The sequence below is a fragment of the Gallus gallus genome, chromosome 22, assembly GCF_016699485.2.
Source record: "Gallus gallus isolate bGalGal1 chromosome 22, bGalGal1.mat.broiler.GRCg7b, whole genome shotgun sequence".
NCBI lineage: Eukaryota > Metazoa > Chordata > Aves > Galliformes > Phasianidae > Gallus > Gallus gallus.
In genome coordinates, this window is record NC_052553.1 from 3444662 (window position 1) to 3465600 (window position 20939).

At 57.7% G+C, this 20939-nt stretch overlaps 1 protein-coding gene across 1 annotated transcript; it reads right to left on the reverse strand.

The window, feature by feature from the left end:
• Positions 1-321: 321 nt before the first annotated feature.
• Positions 322-16092, reverse strand: TGFA (transforming growth factor alpha). Its single transcript, NM_001001614.2, has 6 exons — positions 16002-16092; positions 11831-11884; positions 9836-9953; positions 3634-3783; positions 3447-3556; positions 322-913 (listed from the first exon to the last, which is right to left on the reverse strand). Exons 1-6 carry the CDS (start codon positions 16030-16032, stop codon positions 906-908), a joined length of 471 nt encoding a protein of 156 aa, NP_001001614.1. The 5' UTR covers positions 16033-16092; the 3' UTR covers positions 322-905.
• Between the last annotated feature and the right edge of the window lie 4847 nt (positions 16093-20939).

Genomic DNA, 20939 nt, shown 5'->3' on the forward strand with positions numbered 1-20939 from the left:
GAAAGGGGAGAAAAGAAGGGGGGAAAGGGGAGAAAAGAAGGGGGGAAAGGGGAGAAAAGAAGGGGGGAAAGGGGAGAAAAGAAGGGGGGAAAGGGGAGAAAAGAAGGGGGAAAAGGGGAGAAAAGAAGGGGGAAAAGGGGAGAAAAGAAGGGGGGAAAAGGGGAGAAAAGAAGGGGGAAAAGGGGAGAAAAGAAGGGGGGAAAGGGGAGAAAAGAAGGGGAAAAGGGGAGAAAAGAAGGGGGGAAAGGGGAGAAAAGAAGGGGGGAAAGGGGAGAAAAGAAGGGGGGAAAGGGGGGAAAAGAAGGGGGGAAGGGGGGGAAAAGAAGGGGGAAAAAGAAGGGGGAATTGGGGGAAAAGAGGGAAAAAGAAGGAGGAAAAGGGGGAAAAAGAAGGGAAAAAAAGGAAAAAAAGAAGGGGAAAAAAGAAAGAAAAGGGAAAAAAGAGTGAAAAAGGGAAAAAAAAAGAAGGGGGAAAAAAGGAAAAAAATAAAGATGGGGAAAAGGGAAAAAGAAGGGGAAAAAGGGGGGGAAAAAGGGAGAAAAAAATAGAAGTATTTGAGGAAAAAAAAAGCCCAACCACCACCAGTGATGCTTCCCAGGGGCCGGCAGCAGGGGGGGATTTTGGGGTGTTTTCCCCCATTTCCAGCACTCTGGGCTGAAAGTTGTGGTGGTGGGAGGTGGATTGTCGGACAGACTGGGAGCACTGGGAGCACTGGGAGCGCTGCAGGCATTGCAGTGCTTCCCCCATTGGTGTTCCCCAGAAAGGGGAGGAGGACAAAAATAAGGGGGAAAATAAAAGGGGAAAAAGGGGGAAACCAAAGGGAGAAAAAAAGGGGGAACCAAAGGGGAAACCAAAGGGAAGAGGCGGTGTCTGTCCCCATATCCCACGGGGATCCGTTGGCTCCGTCAGACAACTGTGGGGGAAGGAGAGGGGTTATGGGGTTCCCGCATGGGAGATGGGTTATGGGGTCCCCATGTCCTTGTGTACCTATAGTGGCCCCATGGTGTCTCCATGTCCTTGAGTCCCCATAGTGTTCCCATGGTGTGCCCACATCCCCATGTCCCCACGGCGTCCCCATGGCGAGCCCAAGTCCCCATCATGTCCCCACATCCCTGTGTCCCTATGTCCCCATAGTGTCCTCAGGTCCCTGTGTCCCCATGGCATCCCTGTGTCCCCATGTCCCTTCATCCCCATAGTGTCCCCATAGTGCCCCTATGTCCCTTCATCCCCATAGTGTCCCCATAGGGCCCCCATGTCCCTTCATCCCCATAGTGTCCCCATAGTGCCCCCACATTCCCGTGCTCCCATGGTGTCCCCAAATCCCTGTATCCCCATCCCCATGGAGTCCCCATGGTGTGTCCCCATCCCTATGTCCCTATAGTGTCCCCACAGTGTTCCTATGTCCCCATGGTGTCCCCACGTCCCCATCGTGTTCCCACGGTGTCCTGATAGCGTCCCCATATTCCTGTGTTCCCACAGTGTCCCCAAATCTCTGTGTCCCCATAGTGTCCCCATGGCGTGCCCACATCCCTGTGTCCCCATAGTGTCCCCATGGTGACCCCAACATCCCTGGGTCCCCATGGTGTCCCACATCCCCGTGTCCCTATAATGTCTCCATGGTGCTCCCACATTCACATGGTGTCCCCATAGCGTCCCCACATCTCTGTGTCCCCATAGTGCCTCCATATCCCTGTCTCCATGGTGTCCCCATGGTGCTCCCATAGTGTCCCCACATCCCTGTGTCCCCATAGTGCTTCCGCATCCCTCTGTCCCCATGGTGTCCCCAACATCCTTGGGTCCCCCTTGTGTCCCCATGTCCTCACAGTGTGCCCATGGTGTCCCCATATCCCTCTGTCCCCATGATGTCTCCAACATCCTTGGGTCTCCCTCATGTCCCCATGTCCTCATAGTGTCCCCATGGTGTCCCCATCGTGACCCCACATCCCTGTGTCCCTATGGTGTCCCCAACATCCTTGGGTCCCCCTCGTGTCCCCATGTCCTCATAGTGTCCCCATCATGACCCCACATCCCTCTGTCCCCATGATGGCCTCAACATCCTTGGGTGCCCCTCATGTCCCCATGTCCCCATAGTGTCCCCATGGTGTCCCCACATCCCTGTGTCCCCATAGTGTCCCCAACATCCTTGAGTCCCCCATGGTGTCCCCATATCCCACTGTCCCCATAGTGTCCCCAACATCCTTGAGTCCCCCTCGTATCCCCATGCTCCCTGTGTCCCCATGGTGTCCCCACATCCTTCTGTCCCCATGATGCCCCCAACAGCCTTGGGTCCCCCTCGTGTCCCCATGTCCTCATAGTGTCCCCACATCCTTCTGTCCCCATGATGTTTCCAACATCCTTGGGTCCCCCTTGTGTCCCCATGCCCCCATAGTGTCTCCATGGTGTCCCCATGGTGTCCCCACATCCCTGTGTCCCCATGATGTCCCCAACATCCTTGGGTCCCCCTCATGTCCCCATGTCCTCATAGTGTCCCCATATCCCTCTGTTCCCATGATGTCCCCAACATCCCTGTGTCCCCCTCCTGTCCCCATGCCCCCATAGTGTCCCTATGATGTCCCCAACATCTTTGGGTCCCCTTCGTGTCCCCATGTCCTCATAGTGCCCCCACATCCCTGTATCCCCATGATGTCCCCAACATCCTTGGGTCCCCCTCGTGTCCCCAACATCCTTGGGTCCCCCTCGTGTCCCCATGTCCTCATAGTGTCCCCACATCCCTGTGTCCCCACGATGTCCCCAACATCCTTGGGTCCCCCTCGTGTCCCCATGCCCCCATAGTGTCCCCAAGATGTCCCCAACATCCTTGGGTCCCCCATGATGTCCCCAGCATCCTTGGGTCCCCCTCGTGTCCCCATGTCCTCATAGTGTCCCCACATCCCTGTGTCCCCACGATGTCCCCAACATCCTTGGGTCCCCCTCGTGTCCCCATGCCCCCATAGTGTCCCCAAGATGTCCCCAACATCCTTGGGTCCCCCATGATGTCCCCAACATCCTTGGGTCCCCCTCGTGTCCCCATGTCCTCATAGTGCCCCCACATCCCTGTATCCCCATGATGTCCCCAACATCCTTGGGTCCCCCTCGTGTCCCCATGATGTCCCCAACATCCTTGGGTCCCCCATGATGTCCCCAACATCCTTGGCTCCCCCTCGTGTCCCCATGTCCTCATAGTGCCCCCACATCCCTGTATCCCCACGATGTCCCCAACATCCTTGGGTCCCCCTCGTGTCCCCATGCCCCCATAGTGTCCCCATGATGTCCCCAACATCCTTGGGTCCCCCATGATGTCCCCAACATCCTTGGGTCCCCCATGATGTCCCCATGTCCTCATAGTGTCCCCACATCCCTGTGTCCCCACGATGTCCCCAACATCCTTGGGTCCCCCTCGTGTCCCCATGCCCCCACAGTGTCCCCACGGTGTCCCCATCCCTTACCACTCTCAGTATGGCAGCAGGACGCTCCTCCCTTCAGCAGCCCCGATGGCTTCTCCTGCCCGCAGAGCGGCACCCGGCAGCACCCGCAGCGCTTCCTCATCCGGCAGCAGCTGTGGGACGCAGCGGGGACGCTCAGCACCCCACATCTCCCTCCCGACCCCATCCCCACAGCCCTCACCCCACTCACTGGACGAGCACGCAGGCAGCGATGAGCACCGCCGAGGCCACCACGGCCACCACCAGCAGTGCGGTGATCGTCTGCTTCTTCTGGTTGGCAGCCACCACGGCCAGCAGGTCGGCGTGCTCACAGCGCGTCCCCACGTAGCCCGAGTGGCACCTGCAGGATGTCGGGGGGGAGGGATCAATGGGGAGGAGTTTGAGCCCTTTTTTAGGGGGGAATTCTGGACGGCCGGACCCTCATTTAGGGTGCTGCGCGTGGCCAAACCCACTCAAAGCGCCTCCAGCAGCCTGCAGAATATGGGATGGATCGCACTGAGGCATATGGGCAGGGATTTTGTTGCCCTTCCCTGGGTGGCAGCAGCTGCTGGACCTGTCCAGTGTCACCAACAGGTCTGTGGGGCACCCCCAGGTCACTTTAGAGCATCCATGGGTCACCCCATCTCACCCCAGAGCATCCCTGGGTCACCCTGGGGCATCCCTGGGTGGCCCCACATTACCCCATGGCATCCCTGGGTCACCCCATGTCACCCCAGAGCATCCCTGGGTGGCCCCATGTCACCCCAGAGCATCCCTGGGTCACCTTGGGGCATCCCTGGGTGGCCCCACATCACCCCATGGCATCCCTGGGTCACCCCATGTCACCTCAGAGTATCCCTGGGTCACCCTGGAGCATCTCTGGGTGGCCCTACGTCACCCCACGTCACCCCAGAGCATCCCTGGATCACTCCATGTCACCCCAGAGCATCCCTGGGTCACCTTGGGGCATCCCTGGGTGGTCCCACATCACCCCATGCACACAGGGGCTGCAGGGCTGTGATTGCTGGTGGTGTCAGTGAAGTTTGGGAAATTCAGGGATTGATGCTTTTTTTTTTTGGTGTATTTGTGGGTTTTGTGGGCTTTGTGGACCCATGGCATCCCTGGGTCACCCCATGTCACCCCAGAGCATCCCTGGGTCACTTTGGGGCATCTCTGGGTGGCCCCACGTCACCCCAGAGCATCCCTGAGTCACCCTGGAGCATCCCCGGGTCACCCCATGTCACCCCAGAGCATCCCTGGGTCACCCTGAAGCATCCCTGGGTGGCCCCACATCACCCTAGGGCATCCCTGGGTCAACCCCTGTTAACCCAGAGCATTCCTGGGTCACCTTGGGGCATCCCTGGGTGGCCCTACGTCACCCCAGAGCATCCCTGGGTCACCCTGGAGCATTCCCGGGTCACCTTGGGGCATCCCTGGGTGCCCCTACATCACCCCAGAGCATCCCTGGGTCACCCTGGAGCATCCCCGGGTCACCCCATGTCACCCCAGAGCATCCCCCAGGTCACTTTGGGGCATCCCTGGGTGGCCCTATGTCACCCCAGAGCATCCCTGGGTCACCTTGGGGCATCCCTGGGTGACCCTATGTCACCCCAGAGCATCCCTGGGTCACCCTGGAGCATCCCTGGGTGGCCCTACGTCACCCCAGAGCATCCCTGGGTCACCCTGGAGCATCCCCGGGTCACCCCATGTCACCCCAGAGCATCCCTGGGTCACCTTGGGGCATCCCTGGGTCACCCCATGTCACCCCAGAGCATCCCTGGGTGGCCCTACATCACCCCAGAGCATCCCTGGGTCACCCTGGGACATCCCTGGGTGGCCCCACATCACCCTAGGGCATCCCTGGGTCACCCTGAAGCATCCCTGGGTCACCCCATGTCACCTCAGAGCATCCCTGGGTCAATCCTGGGACATCCCTGGGTGGCCCCACGTCACCTCAGATCCCTCATGCATCACCCTGTGTCCTCTCAGAGCATCCCTGGGTGGCCACGTGTCACCTCGCAGCATCCCTGGGTCACATCCATGTCACCTCAAAGCATCTCCAGGTCACACCTATGTCACCCCAGAGCATCTCTGGGTCATCCCACATGCACTTGGAAGACCTCATGTCACCCCATGCCCTCTAAGAGCATCCCTGGGTCACCCCATGTCACCTCAGACAATCTCCATGTCACACCAACATCATCCCAGAGCATCCCTGGGTCATCTCATGTCCTCTTGGAGCATCCCTGGGTCACCTCAAAGCAACGTGGGTGGCCCCATGTCACCTCAGAGCATCCTCATGTCACCCTATGCCATCTCAGAGCATCTCTGGGTCATCCCATGTCACCTGGGAGCATCTCTGGGTCACCCCATGTCACCTGGGAGCATCCTCATGTCAATCCACATCAACTTGAAGCACCTCCAGGTCACACCTATGTCACCCCAGAGCATCCCTGGGTCACCCCATGCCAGCTGGGAGCATCCCTGGGTCACCTTATGTCACCTTGGAGCCTCTCCATGTCACACCTATGTCACCCCAGAGCATCTCTGGGTCACCCACATCCTCTTGGAGCGTCCTCATGTCACCTTGGTGCATCCCTCAATCACCTTATGTCACCTTAGAGCATCCTCATATCATCCCATGTCACCTGGGAGCATCCCTGGGTCACTGCATGTCCCATTGGAGCATCCTCATGTCATTCCACATCAACGTGAAGCACCTCCAGGTCACACCTATGTCACCTGGGAGCATCCCTGGGTCACCTTAAGTCACCTCCGAGCATCCTCATGTCACCTTACATCACCTGGGAGCATCCCTGGGTCACACCCATGTCACCTGGGAGCATCCTCATGTCACCTTATGTCACCTGGGAGCATCCTCATGTCACCTTATGTCACCTCAGAGCATCCTCATGTCACCCCATGTCACCTGGGAGCATCTCCATGTCACACCTATGTCACCCCAGAGCACCTCTGGGTCACCCACATCCTCTCGGAACATCCTCATGTCACCTCAGAGCACCCCTGGGTCACCTTATGTCACCTTAGGGCATCCTCATGTCACCTCATGTCACCTCAGAGCATCCCTGGGTCACCTTATGTCACCTTAGGGCATCCTCATGTCACCCCATGTCACCTCAGAGCATCCCTGGGTCACTGTATGTCACACTGGAGCATCCTCATGTCAATCCACATCAACATGAAGCACCTCCATGTCACACCTATGTCACCCCAGAGCATCTCTGGGTCACCCCATGTCACCTCCGAGCATCCTCATGTCACCCCATGTCACCGGGGAGCATCTCCATGTCACACCTATGTCACCCCAGAGCATCTCTGGGTCACCCACATCCTCTTGGAGCGTCCTCATGTCACCTTGGTGCATCCCTGGATCACCTTATGTCACCTTAGGGCATCCTCATGTCACCCCATGTCACCTGGGAGCATCCCTGGATCACCTTATGTCACCTTAGGGCATCCTCATGTCACCCCATGTCACCTCAGAGCATCCCTGGGTCACTGCATGTCACACTGGAGCATCCTCATGTCAATCGACATCAATGTGAAACACCTCCAGGTCACACCTATGTCACCCCAGAGCATCCCTGGGTCACCTTATGTCACCTGGGAGCATCCTCATGTCACCTTACATCACCTGGGAGCATCCCTGGGTCACACCCATGTCACCTGGGAGCATCCTCATGTCACCCCATGTCACCTGGGAGCATCTCCATGTCACACCTATGTCACCCCAGAGCATCTCTGGGTCACCCACATCCTCTCGGATCATCCTCATGTCACCTTGGTGCATCCCTGGATCACCTTATGTCACCTTAGAGCATCCTCATATCATCCCATGTCACCTGGGAGCATCCCTGGGTCACCTTATGTCACCTCCAAGCATCCTCATGTCACCTTACATCACCTTGGAGCATCCCTGGGTCACACCCATGTCACATGGGAGCATCCTCATGTCACCCCACGTCACCTTGGAGCATCTCCATGTCACACCTATATCACCCCAGAGCATCTCTGGGTCACCTTATGTCACCTGGAAGCATCTGCATGTCACCTCACGTCACCTCAGAGCATCTCCATGCCACACCTATGTCACCCCAGAGCATCTCTGGGTCACCCACATCCTCTTGGAGCATCCTCATGTCACCTTGGTGCATCTCTGGATCACCTTATGTCACCTTAGGGCATCCTCATGTCACCCCATGTCACCTGGGAACATCCCTGGGTCACCTTATGTCACCTTAGAGTATCTTCATGTCACCCCATATCATCCCAGAGCATCCCTGGGTCACCCCATGTCACACTGGAGCATCCTCATGTCAATCCACATCAACTTGAAGCACCTCCAGGTCACACCTATGTCACCTTGGTGCATCCCTGGGTCACCTTAAGTCACCTCCGAGCATCCTCATGTCACCTTACATCACCTGGGAGCATCCCTGGGTCACACCCATGTCACCTTAGAGCATCCTCATGTCACCCCATGTCACCTGGGAGCATCTCCATGTCACACCTATGTCACCCCAGAGCATCTCTGGGTCACCCACATCCTCTCGGAGCATCCTCATGTCACCTTGGTGCATCCCTCAATCACCTTATGTCACCTTAGGGCATCCTCATGTCACCCCATGTCACCTCAGAGCATCCCTGGATCACCTTATGTCACCTTAGAGCATCCTCATATCATCCCATGTCACCTGGGAGCATCCCTGGGTCACCACATCTCACACTGGAGCATCCTCATGTCAATCCACATCAACGTGAAGCACCTCCAGGTCACACCTATGTCACCCTGGAGCATCTCTGGGTCACCCCATGTTACCTCGGAGCATCCTCATGTCACACCTATGTCACCTTAGAGCACCTCTGGGTCACCCACATCCTCTCGGAGCATCCTCATGTCACCTGGGAACATCCCTGGGTCACCTTATGTCACCTTAGGGCATCCTCATGTCACCCCATGTCACCTCAGAGCATCCCTGGGTCACCTTATGTCACCTTAGAGCATCCTCATGTCACCCCATGTCACCTCAGAGCATCCCTGGGTCACTGCATGTCACACTGGAGCATCCTCATGTCAATCCACATCAATGTGAAACACCTCCATGTCACACCTATGTCACCCCAGAGCATCCCTGGGTCACCTTATGTCACCTGGGAGCATCCTTATGTCACCTTACATCACCTGGGAGCATCCCTGGGTCACACCCATGTCACCTGGGAGCATCCTCATGTCCCCCCATGTCACCTGGGAGCATCTCCATGTCACACCTATGTCACCCCAGAGCATCTCTGGGTCACCCACATCCTCTCGGATCATCCTCATGTCACCTCAGAGCATCCCTGGGTCACCTTATGTCACCTTAGAGCATCCTCACGTCACCCCATGTCACCTCAGAGCATCCCTGGGTCACTGCATGTCACACTGGAGCATCCTCATGTCAATCCACATCAACTTGAAGCACCTCCAGGTCACACCTATGTCACCCCAGAGCATCCCTGGGTCACCTTATGTCACCTGGGAGCATCCTTATGTCACCTTACATCACCTGGGAGCATCCCTGGGTCACACCCATGTCACCTGGGAGCATCCTCATGTCACCTTATGTCACCTCTGAGCATCCTCATGTCACCCCATGTCACCTCGGAGCATCTCCATGTCACACCTATGTCACCCCAGAGCATCTCTGGGTCACCCACATCCTCTCGGAGCATCCTCATGTCACCTTGGTGCATCCCTGGATCACCTTATGTCACCTTAGAGCATCCTCATATCATCCCATGTCACCTGGGAGCATCCCTGGGTCACCACATCTCACACTGGAGCATCCTCATGTCAATCCACATCAACGTGAAGCACCTCCAGGTCACACCTATGTCACCCTGGAGCATCTCTGGGTCACCCCATGTTACCTCGGAGCATCTCCATGTCACACCTATGTCACCTTAGAGCACCTCTGGGTCACCCACATCCTCTCGGAGCATCCTCATGTCACCTTGGTGCATCCCTGGATCACCTTGTGTCACCTTAGGGCATCCTCATGTCACCCCATGTCACCTCAGAGCATCCCTGGGTCACTGCAAGTCACACTGGAGCATCCTCATGTCAATCCACATCAATGTGAAACACCTCCAGGTCACACCTATGTCACCCCAGAGCATCCCTGGGTCACCTTATGTCACCTTAGGGCATCCTCATGTCACCCCATGTCACCCCAGAGCATCCCTAGGTCACCCCATGTCACCTTAGGAACATCCTCGTGTCACCCGATGCCACCTTGGTGCGTCCCCGGGTAACGCTCACGTCACCCCTATGCCACCCCCCCAAACTACCCTGCAGAGGGGCCCCCTATGGGGCAGACCCCACTCCCCCACCCCCCCCTCTGTCCGCTTACACACACGCCGGCTTGTCCTCCTGCACCAGGAAGCGGCACGTCCCATGGAAGCAGAACTGCCGGTGGGAGTCGGGGCACTCATTGAAGTGTGACCGCACGGCCGCTGCCACGGGGGGATCTGTTGGGGAGGGGAAGGGGGGGAGGAATAGGGGAAAAAGGGAGAAAAACATAAAGGCCATCACCATTGGGATGCATTCGTTGGCTGGGTCGAGGCTGCTGCTTGATCCACCAAAACGAACCCAGCTCGGTGCTGTTGCATGACCGTAAGCCTGCCTGGCACCGGAGGAATTTGCTAAAGAGCTTAGAGGCAAAATAGGGGCGGAGAGAGTTAAACGAGAGCCGGGGGCTGCCCTGGTGTGGGGTGGGCTGCTGTTTCGCATTACGCCCCGTGCTGGTTTGAATTATCCTCCCCAGCAGAGACGGAAAACGAATATCCTGCTGCCGGCTCAGCCCGCGCGTCAAACACATCCGACGGCTGTCGTTTCAAAGCCACCTCAAGTTCCTGCTGCTGGGATTTATGGCAGCCCTGCAGTAATTAATGCTGCGGCCGCCGAATGCTTCCGGGTCCTGCGAGACCCCGCACGTGGCCGAGGTGCTGAGATCCCTTTGGGGTCCCATCCTTGGAGCCAAGACTTGTTGTGATGGGGCGCAGCCAAAGCCTCCCCCTCCCCAGCATCCCTCAGCGTTTGCTCCATGGGATGCAACCTGCAGCACGGCCACTGCCCTCCAAAATCCCAGCTGAGCAGGGGGAGAAGATCCCTCTCTCCCCATGCATTGTATTGCAGAGGGAAGAGCGCTCCCGTGTGTCACCTCCTGGGGGTGTTCCCAGCAATGGCACATTTGGGGCTTTAGGATGTGTCGGCACAGCGCAGCTCCCCATCCCCAACACCAACCCCATCCATACCCCCTTCCCCACATCCGTGTCCCCATACCCACACCTATATTTTCATCCATGCCTCCAGCCCCATGTCCACCCCCATCCATATCCCCATCCCCATCCATACCCCCAAGCCCTCATCCATCCCCATCCACACCCCCATCCATCCCCATCCACACCCCCATCCATATCCCCATCCACACCCCCATCCATATCCCCATCCATCCCCATCCATATCCCCATCCCCATCCATACCCCCAGCCCCATTCATATTCCCATGCCCAAGTCCATCCCCATCCATAACCCCCCTCCCTTCCACATCCCCATGCCAACGTTCATCCCCATCCATACCCCCACGTCCACATCCATCCCCATCCATACTCCCTACTCTATCCATACCCCCAAGCCCTCAGCCATCCCCATCCACCCCCCCTTGTCCATCCATACCCCCACATCCCCATCCACCCCCCCTTGTCCATCCATACCCCCACATCCCCATCCACCCCCCCTTGTCCATCCATACCCCCACATCCCCATCCACCCCCCCTTGTCCATCCATACCCCCACATCCCCATCCATCCCCACCCACGGACATCCCCTTGCCCATCCACATCCCCACATCCATCCCCATCCATACTCCCTACCCTATCCATATCCCCATTCCCACATCCATCCCCATCCACCCCCCCTTATCCATCCATACCCCCACGTCCCCATCCACCCCCCCTTGTCCATCCATACCCCCACGTCCCCATCCACCCCCCCTTGTCCATCCATACCCCCATGTCCCCATCCACCCCCCCTTGTCCATCCATGCCCCCACATCCCCATCCACCCCCCCTTGTCCATCCATACCCCCACATCCCCATCCATCCCCACCCATGGACATCCCCTTGCCCATCCACATACCCACATCCATCCCTATCCACACCCCCTCCCCCTTCCCCATCCATACCCCCATGCCCATCCCTGCCCCATCCTTCCCCCCCATCCCGCACACAGCCTGGATAACCTCAGCCAAGTGCAATGTTGGTTTTTTTTTTGCTTTACCAGCAGCACAACAAGCGACAACCCACCCAAACACGACGTTATAGGGCAGCGGGGATCCTCAAACTCACCGCTCAGCGCTGACGTTGTGTTCTCCAGGGCATGGCACACAGCCACCAGCACGCCTGCGGGCAGACAGACAGGGCTCAGAGCCAACGCAGGAAGAGAGAAAAGCCCTAAAACCTCTATGTGAAGACCCCGAGTGAAAAGGGGGTGGGGGGCAGCTGTGCCATCACCATGACCTGAGCTGTCCCAGGGTGGGCGCTGGGAGCTCCTCATCTGCCTGCGGCGTCCCCACACCTCCCCAACCCTTCTCCTGCCCCGTGGGTTCATTAGGATCCCCAAATTCTTCCTTTTTTTTTTTGGTTTGTGGGAAAATGTTCCCTTTTTTTTTGGGGGGGGGGGGGGGGAAACGTTCCCTTTTTGGGAACCCGTCTGGCTCTGAGGGTTTAACCTCAGAGATGAGCGCAGCAGCACTTCCACGGACCCCTCTCTGACCCAATTACTGCACGGGGTTAATCAACCCATGCAGAAAGCTCCAGCTGAAGGCAACAAGCAGGGCGCCAACCCCGGGGGGGCTCCCAGCTCAATATCCCCCCTCCTGGCTGCTCCCCATGCACACAGCCCCGCTCCCCGCCTACACCAACCCAAGGGGACTCCGTGCGTTATCTGGGAAGTGGCTCATCCCTGTGTCACCGGGCGGACGCAGTGTCCCCTCCTGCCACCCCCAGAACCAGCCGTGCTGCCTCACCCTGCTCCTGCCGGGCCTGGATGAGCCCCGCCGGCCCCATGAGGTCACCCCGGCCCTATTTGCTGCTCCACTTCCCTCCGCATCACCCCTCGCTTTCTATTTGGCGAGGGCTTTGTATTTAGGACGCCGGTCTTCTTCCCCACCGACCCCCGTTAATTTGGTTTTAATGCTCTCAGGCTGCCGTCACCGACTGTGCCCAAACCCCACATCCATCTTCTGGCCTTCAGGAAGACCCCAAAGCCAACGCCAGCAAGTGAAGATCCCCTGGGATCCCCTGTGCTCAAGAGGCACAGCTGCCAACATCCCCACCATAACATCCTATGGCCAACGCTTCTCCTCTACAGCCACCACCAACCCCATCACGGCCCCAAAGGGCTCCAGCCCCGACTCCCCCATCCCATGTGTGTTTCCCCATGGATCCCGGCCCTGCTGGACCGACTCCCCCACACCCCATGGCACACTCCATGAGCCAGCAGCTCACAGTCTGGAAAAGACCTCCAAGTCCAACCCCAACCCACCCCACCATCCCCACCAACCACGTCCCCCAGTGCCGACATCTCCACGGCTCTTCAGCACCCCCATGGATGGGGTGACCCTCCTCTCCAGGAACCCCCATTATCTCCAGGCCGTTTCCAGCCCCACATTCTCCCTCCTAATCAGCTTTACTCATAGTTTCCCCTCGGCTTTGCAGCTTAGCCCTCTGCAGCCACCAGGTGCATCTGCACGGAGCGAGGGGGGGGAGGTGGCAGCTCCCTGGGTGCTTGCAGCCACCGCTCCCACCTCTTGTTTATAAGGTTTGGGGAAGTGCTCCCAGCGGGACACAGCGTCTGGGTTTCAAACAGATGCAGACTCAGGGCTGACAGAAGTCAGATGGCCCCAGGGAAGGAAACCAAGAGTCAGTTGTGGGGAGCAGAGGGGACCCGGGTGTCCCCAGGCTGAGCCAAACGCATTAAGGGTTAGGGTTAGTTTCCAGCAGTAGGGTCTAGGGCCAAAGGTTAGGTTATAGGGTAGGGTTGAGGTCTATGGGGTAGGGTTTAGGGTCTATGGGTAGGGTCTACAGGTTGGGTCTGGGGTTTACAGGTAGGGTCCAGAGGTCAGGTTTTAGGGTCTACAGGTAGGGTCTAGGGTCTACAGGTAGGGGCTAAGGGTTAAGTCTTAGGGTCTACGGATAGGGTTCAGGGTCTATGGGTAGGGTCCACAGCTAGGGGCTAGGGTTGAGGTCTATGGGGTAGGGTTTAGGGTCTATGGGTAGGGTCTACAGGTTGGGTCTGGGGTTGGGGTTTACAGGTAGGGTCCAGGGGTTAGGTTTTAGGGTCTACAGGTAGGGTTTAGGGTCTACAGGTAGGGTCTAGGGTCTACGAGTGGGGTCTATAGGTAGGGGCTAAGGGTTAAGTCTTAGGGTCTACGGATAGGGTTCAGGGTCTATGGGTAGGGTCCACAGCTAGGGGCTAAGGTTGAGGTCTATGGGGTAGGGTTTAGGGTCTATGGGTAGGGTCTACAGGTTGGGTCTGGGGTTGGGGTTTACAGGTAGGGTCTAGGGGTTAGGTTTTAGGGTCTACAGGTAGGGTTTAGGGTCTACAGGTAGGGTCTAGGGTTGGGGTCTACAAGTGGGGTCTATAGGTAGGGGCTAAGGGGTAAGTTTTAGGGTCTACGGATAGGGTTCAGGGTCTATGGGTAGGGTGCACAGCTAGGGGCTAGGGTTGAGGTCTATGGGTAGGGGTCTGTGAGTTAGGTTTTGGAGACTACAGGTAGGGTTTAGGGTCTATAGGTAGGGTTTAGGGTCTAGGGTTGGGATCTATGGGTAGGGTCTAGAGTTGGGGTCTAGGGGTAGGGTCTCTAGGGAGAGTCTAGGGATTAGGGTTTAGGGTCTGGGGTTGGGATCTATGTGTAGGGTCTAGAGTTGGGGTCTCTGGGTAGGGTCTCTAGGGAGAGTCTAGGGATTAGGGTTTAGGGTCTAGGGTTGGGATCTATGTGTAGGGTCTAGAGTTGGAGTCTCTGGGTAGGGTCTCTAGGGAGAGTCTAGGGATTAGGGTTTAGGGTCTACGGGTAGGGTTTAGGGTCTACAGGTAGGGTTTAGGGTCTAGGGCTGGGATCTATGAGTAGGGTTTAGAGTTGGGGTCTCTGGGTAGGGTCTCTAGGTAGAGTCTAGGGATTAGAGTCTATGGGTAGGGTTTAGGGTCTAGGGCTGGGATCTATGAGTAGGGTTTAGAGTTGGGGTCTCTGGGTAGGGTCTCTAGGTAGAGGCTAGGGATTAGGGTTTAGGGTCTATGGGTAGGGTTTAGGGTCTAGGGCTGGGATCTATGGGTAGGGTTTAGGGTCTATGGGTAGGGTTTAGGGTCTAGGGCTGGGATCTATGAGTAGGGTTTAGAGTTGGGGTCTATGGGTAGGGTCTCTAGGGAGAGTCTAGGGATTAGGGTTTAGGGTCTACAGGTAGGGTTTAGGGTCTATAGGTAGGGTTTAGGGTCTAGGGCTGGGATCTATGAGTAGGGTCTAGAGTTGGGGTCTATGGGTAGGGTCTCTAGGGAGAGTCTATGGGTAGGGTTTAGGGTCTATGGGTAGGGTTTAGGGTCTAGGGTTGGGATCTATGGGTAGGGTTTAGGGTCTATGGGTAGGGGTTAGGGTCTAGGGCTGGGATCTATGGGTAGGGTTTAGGGTCTAGGGCTGGGATCTATGAGTAGGGTTTAGAGTTGGGGTCTCTGGGTAGGGTCTCTAGGGAGAGTCTAGAGATTAGGGTTTAGGGTCTACGTGTAGGGTGGCTGCTTGCCTGAGGGATGGACGCTGCTCGTCCCCATCCTTCCCCGGCAGCCCTGCAGCTGGAGCCCTTTGGCCACCACGGGGCAGAGTACACCGCGCCGCGCTCCCCCGGCCCCCAATCCCCGAGGCTGCCCAAGCGGGCAGCTCTCAGCCCCTTTCCTTCGGAGCAGCAAAGCAAGCGAGGAAAGCACGGAAAGCACTTTCGGAGCCGCACTCCGTGTCCCGCGATCCCGTTCTTCCCTCTGCCCCTTTCCCCCAGCGAAGCGGCACAGGGCGAGCGCCCGTCCTGCTCGGTGCAAACCAACGCGCTCTCTCCTTAATTAATCTTCCCCTACCATAAATTACGAGGCTCCCCGAGGCCGTGCCCAGCAAACCGCCGCGATCCCACAAGCAGCGGAGCAAACAACTCCGCGAGCGAGCGACGGCAACCTCGAGAGGTGGAGGTGGTGGTGGTGGTGGTGGGGTTGGGGTTGGGGGGGGACACAAACAACCCACAACACCCCCATAGCAGCGGGGTGTCCCCCCCGGACCCGGGCTCAGGGATGCTCCACGCTCCCCACTTCGCAGCAAAAAACAAAGTTTCCTTTTCTCGCCGGGGACCGATGCTTGCGGGAAGCTCGCTGCCCGAAATGGGTAATGGGGTCGGGGAAGCGAGGGGGGTGGGGGGGGGAGATCAACCAACACCCCCCCCCCCAAATCACACTCCCTCTCCCTCCCTTCCCGACCCCAGCACGTACCCAGCGCCAGCGCGGCCGCCTCTCCCGGCATTCTGGTGGCGGTGGCGGCGGTGGTGGCGGCGGAGGTGGCGGTGCGCAGCGCCCAGTGCGGCCGAGGGGCCGGGCTCCGCGCCGGCGGAAATGGGCGCGGATTCCCCGCCGGCCCCGGGGCGGAGCTACGCGGCCCCCGGCCCCGCGGTGCCCGGTTCCGAGCTCCCCCCGACGGCAGCGCTCGGTGCGCGCTGTCCCGCTTCGCTCGGCGGATCGCTCCGTTCGCTGCGGGGTGGGAGCTGGAAGTGTTGGGGGGGGGGGGGTAGGGGGGAGGTTGGAACCGGCCCTTCCCTTCTTCCCTCATTGCTCCTATCTGCTCCATCGCGCTGCCGGATTGCTTCACCGACCGCAAAGTGCATTCCTGCAGCTGCTGCTGGCCGCCGGCCCACGCCCCTTCCTCCCCGCTGCGGATCTCACCTCGGTGATCCAAGCCTTTGTCATTCTCGTATCAGTGGAGCCGCGGACGAGGCCACCTGGGAACCCGGGGGAGGGCAGGGAGATGGGAACGCGCCCCCCAACTCCCATCTCTTCCTCCCCTCCCCCCCCCCCCAAACTCCGTCACCGAAATCCCGCTGGTGGCAAACGTGGCCCCTCGGAGGACTGTCCCCGAGGTGCTGTGATGTGACCTTCAGATGGGGCTGGTTTGGTGGTGTGGGGGGGACACAAATGGGGGACCATTTGGGAACACCCCTTGGGGACTCTTAGGGGACACCCTTTGGCAGCAACCTTTGGGGACACCCTTTCGAGATGCTATGAGGACAGCCTTTGGGGACACTTGGGGACACTCTTTGGGGACGCTTTGGGAACACCCCTTGGGAACCCTTTGGGGACACTTTGGGATTATCCAGCCTTTGGGAACACCTTGGGGAGGTTCTTTGGGCACCCTCTGATAATACCTTGGGAACACCCCCTGGGGATCCTTTGGGGACCCTATGGGAACACCCTTTGGGGACACCTTGGGAACCCTTTGGGAACACACTGTGGGGACTCCTGGGGGACAACCTTTGGGAACACCCCTTGGGGACCCTTTGGAAACACCCTTTGGGGACACCCTTTGGGAACAGCCTTTGGAGACGCTTTGGGGACAGCCTTTGGGAACACTCCTTGGGGACGCTCTTTGGAGACCCTTTGGGTACACACTTTGAGAACACCTTGGGAACACCCCTTGGGGCCCCTTTGGGAACACACTTTGGGGACCCTTTGGGGACACCTTTTGAGGACACCCTCTTGGAACACCTTGGGGACCCTCTGGGGACACCCTTAGAGAACACCTTGGGGACCCTCTGGGGGCACCCTTAGAGAACACCTTGAGAACACCCCTTGGGGCCCCTTTGGGAACACACTTTGGGGACCCTTTGGGCACACCTTTTCAGGACACCCTCTTGGAACACCTTGGGGACCCTCTGGGGACACCCTTAGAGAACACCTTGAGAACACCCCTTAGGCCCCCTTTGGGAACACACTTTGGGGACCCTTTGGGGACCCTTTGGGAACACCTTTTGAGGACACCCTCTTGGAACACCTTGGGAACCCTTTGGGGACACCCTTAGAGAACACCTTGGGAACACCCTTTGGGCACACCTCAGGGACCCTTTGGGCACACCTCGGGGACACTTTGGGCACACCCTTTTGGGCACACCTTGGGGACCCCCCGCGCGGGGCCGGTGCCGCGGGAGCACCCCGCAGCCACGCGGCAGCCCGGGAGCTGCTCCCAGCCCTGTGGTTTGAGCCGAGCCGAAACTTCCAGGCGTTCCCAGGCGATACCATCTGCTCTTAGCACTTGAAAGCAGCTCCACCGCACAAATGAGGGGCTGGGAAAGCCTTGTTCCCAAACGCTGCTGATCCCAAATACCCGACACCAAGTCACAGCCAGAACGGTTCAGCGCAGCAGTCACCGAGTTCCCCAAATCCCACTTTTTCAGCCCAGCCCCACCGTGCTGCCCCCTTCACGCTCACCTTCCTCCCCTCCTGCGTGCGGAGAGCCCCGATATTTGTTTGTAAATAGATGCTTCCTCCTTTGCAATATTCCTCCCACTCCTGGCGTGAATCACTCGTGGAAGCAGCTGCTGCCTCCGCGAAAACTGGAATTATGGCAATTTGGGGTGAATCAGGGCAGGTGATGGGTCAAGGGCGGGGAAGGAGTGCAGTGGGGCCAGGTAACGTGGAGGGGGATGCTCTCTCTATAGAAGGAGTGGGCAGGCCACCATAAGGGAGGCACAATCTTTCCTCCATATGTGAGGATGCTGTGCAAAGGAGCAGCGGGATCACAGGGCAGAGAAACACGGCTTGGAGTCGCACGCCAGCTGGGTGACGGGGAGAATGCTGCCTAAAAAGAAGAAATTCCTTTGTTTTTCATGCCTCCCCCCTTCATTCTCATTGGTTGCCCCTAAGCACCTAAGCACCCTACATGCTGGGTTTGAACAAAGCAAACTGGCATCGGGGCTGCAGATCTGGGGCCGTTACTGCCTCGGCTGCAGCGCGCAATGCACGTTTCCATGCTCTTCCCACTGTTAGGAAACCACAAAAACAATTCTTGAATTGTTCCTCCCAGATGCTGGCAAGGTGCAGCTCGTGCTGGGACCCCGCGTGCTTCTCGTCCTTCGCAAATCGCTCTTTGTCCGCTGCTCCTTCTGGGGGGTGAGATGAAATGGGTGTCTGTAGGCTCTGAGTGGGGTTGGGGGACAGATTCTGCCTTTGCGAAGCTGCAAACTGAGGGCAGTGCTCCGCTCGACCAAACTGCCCCATTTAAGGCGAAAACCCCGAGAAAGGGCGATTAAAGAAACCCTTTTCTTTTTCACCGACTTGGGAAGATGTGGTTATTAATTATTATTTTTCTGTAAGCTTCCTTTTGCCTTGCAGGCAGTTACTGAGTCTGGAAGGAGATTGGAGAGAAACCCAAATGACTGGGGAGAAACCCAAATGATTTCCCCCCAATTGGGGAGAAACCCAAATGATGGCACAGCATGGATGGGGGCACCTCAGGGGTCCTTTGGGGTCGCTTTTGGAGACCCTTTGGGAACTCCTTGGGGACATTCTTTGGGAACACCTTGAGAACATCCTTTGGGAACACCCTTTGGAGATCCATTGGGAATGCCTTGGGAACATTCTTTTGTGACCCCTTGAGAGCCCCTTGGGAACCTTTGGGGGACCTTTGGGTGAACACCCTTTGGGAATACTCTGGGGACACTCTTTGGGGACCCTCTGACTCTTTGGGAACACCTTGGGGACACTTTTGGGGCATCCTTTGGGACACACTGTGGGGACCCCTTGGGGACCCTTTGGGAATACCCTGGGGACCCTCTTTGGGCACCCTTTGGGAACACTCTTTTGGCACATCTTGAGGAGCCTTTGGGAACACCTTGGGGACACTCTTGGGGCATCCTTTGGGACACACTGTGGGGACCTCTTGGGCACCCTTTGGGAATACCCTGGGAACACTCTTTGGGCACCCTTTGGGAACACTCTTTGGGGACCCCTTGGACACCTTTTGGAACACTCTTTGGGGACCCTTAGGGAACCCGCTGGGGACCCCCAAGCATGGCTGGTGCCACAGAAGCCCCCTAAAGCCATCACCCACAGCAAAATGTGCCCAGTACCCAGAGCAGAGAGCGCCCAAACCTCACTCACACCTCTGAGATATGAGGGGAACACTGCTGGCTTTGGAGGAACTGCTCGGCAACGCGGGGCCATCTCCGCCACAGAGATGCCTTTAATCTCCGCTTAAAACATTCTGACGTGGCGGGGAAAAAGGAAAAGCAAAAGCCCATCGATATCCTGCCCCGAAGCAGTGTGCAACAAGGGGGCTGTGTGCTTGTGTCCTGCATAAAAGGCTCCGTCCTCCTGTTTGTTTTGGAGGGGAACGTGAAAATTAGGCACACAAGCGCTCCTCGCGCCCTCCGCCCCCCTCACCCCATTCCTCACACAAACCCAAATTGTAGCTGCCGGGCTGGTTTTGGCTGCTGCTTTGAAGGCAGAAATCAATCAGGCAGCCAGCAACCGTCCCCCCCTGTTTATTTTCTTTCTGCACGGGGCTGGGAGAAATTAAACGTTGCGCCCAAGGTCAGCGCCGCAGCGTTGGTCGCATGGGAGCTCCCATTGCCCTCCTGCACCCACCCTGCTGCGTGCACCCCTTCGGTCACCCCCCCATCTCAGATTTTGCCCCTCTGACATTTCCTCCTGCAAAAAGAAAAAACCATAAAAACAAAAAAATCGAGGCCTTATTGCATTTTTTTTTCCCCCTGGCTTTATCTTGCAGCAACCGGTTCTGTTTTTCTGCCGGCTTAAAGGGCTCTTTCATAGCTGCTATTTTCCCCCGTGAATGTACATTTCATTCAAGTCCTCTTTTTTTCCTTCCCATTTTTTTTTTTCCTAAATAACTTCTTGGGGTTTTGTTCCTCCCCAGACATTTTCTTTAGCTCCCCTAATGATGTTTGGGGACCTTCTTTGCACAAAGGCTCTATAAATATAGGATTTTTCACCTAGTTCCAACCCAGCCCTTCTCGCGGCCACTAAAAGGCCTTTGTTGGCTGCACCAGCAGAGCTGGCACCTCGCAGCCTAAAGTCAACAGCGCAGTGAGCACTCAGAGCTCCTATTCTATCGGTGTATTTTCAGCCGGCGGGCGCAGGGCTGGGAGAAGGTGCAGCAAAACCCCCCTCCATGGGTGCAAACGTGGAGGGAGAAGGGCTGGCGGCAGGTCCTTACGCCAGGTGCTTTGGCTGCTGCAGGGCTTTGGGATCCCCGTGACCGCTGCGGTCACCGCTGGGACATAGGGGGCATTGAGGCGAGTGGCTGCCTGGCGCTCGCGCTGCGCTGGTGGCTGCACGTTGGGCTGTGCCCTTAATAATCCTGAGGTTTCGGGTGGGTTTTTTGTTTTGTTTTGTTTTGTTTTCACCTGTGTGGGGTTATCC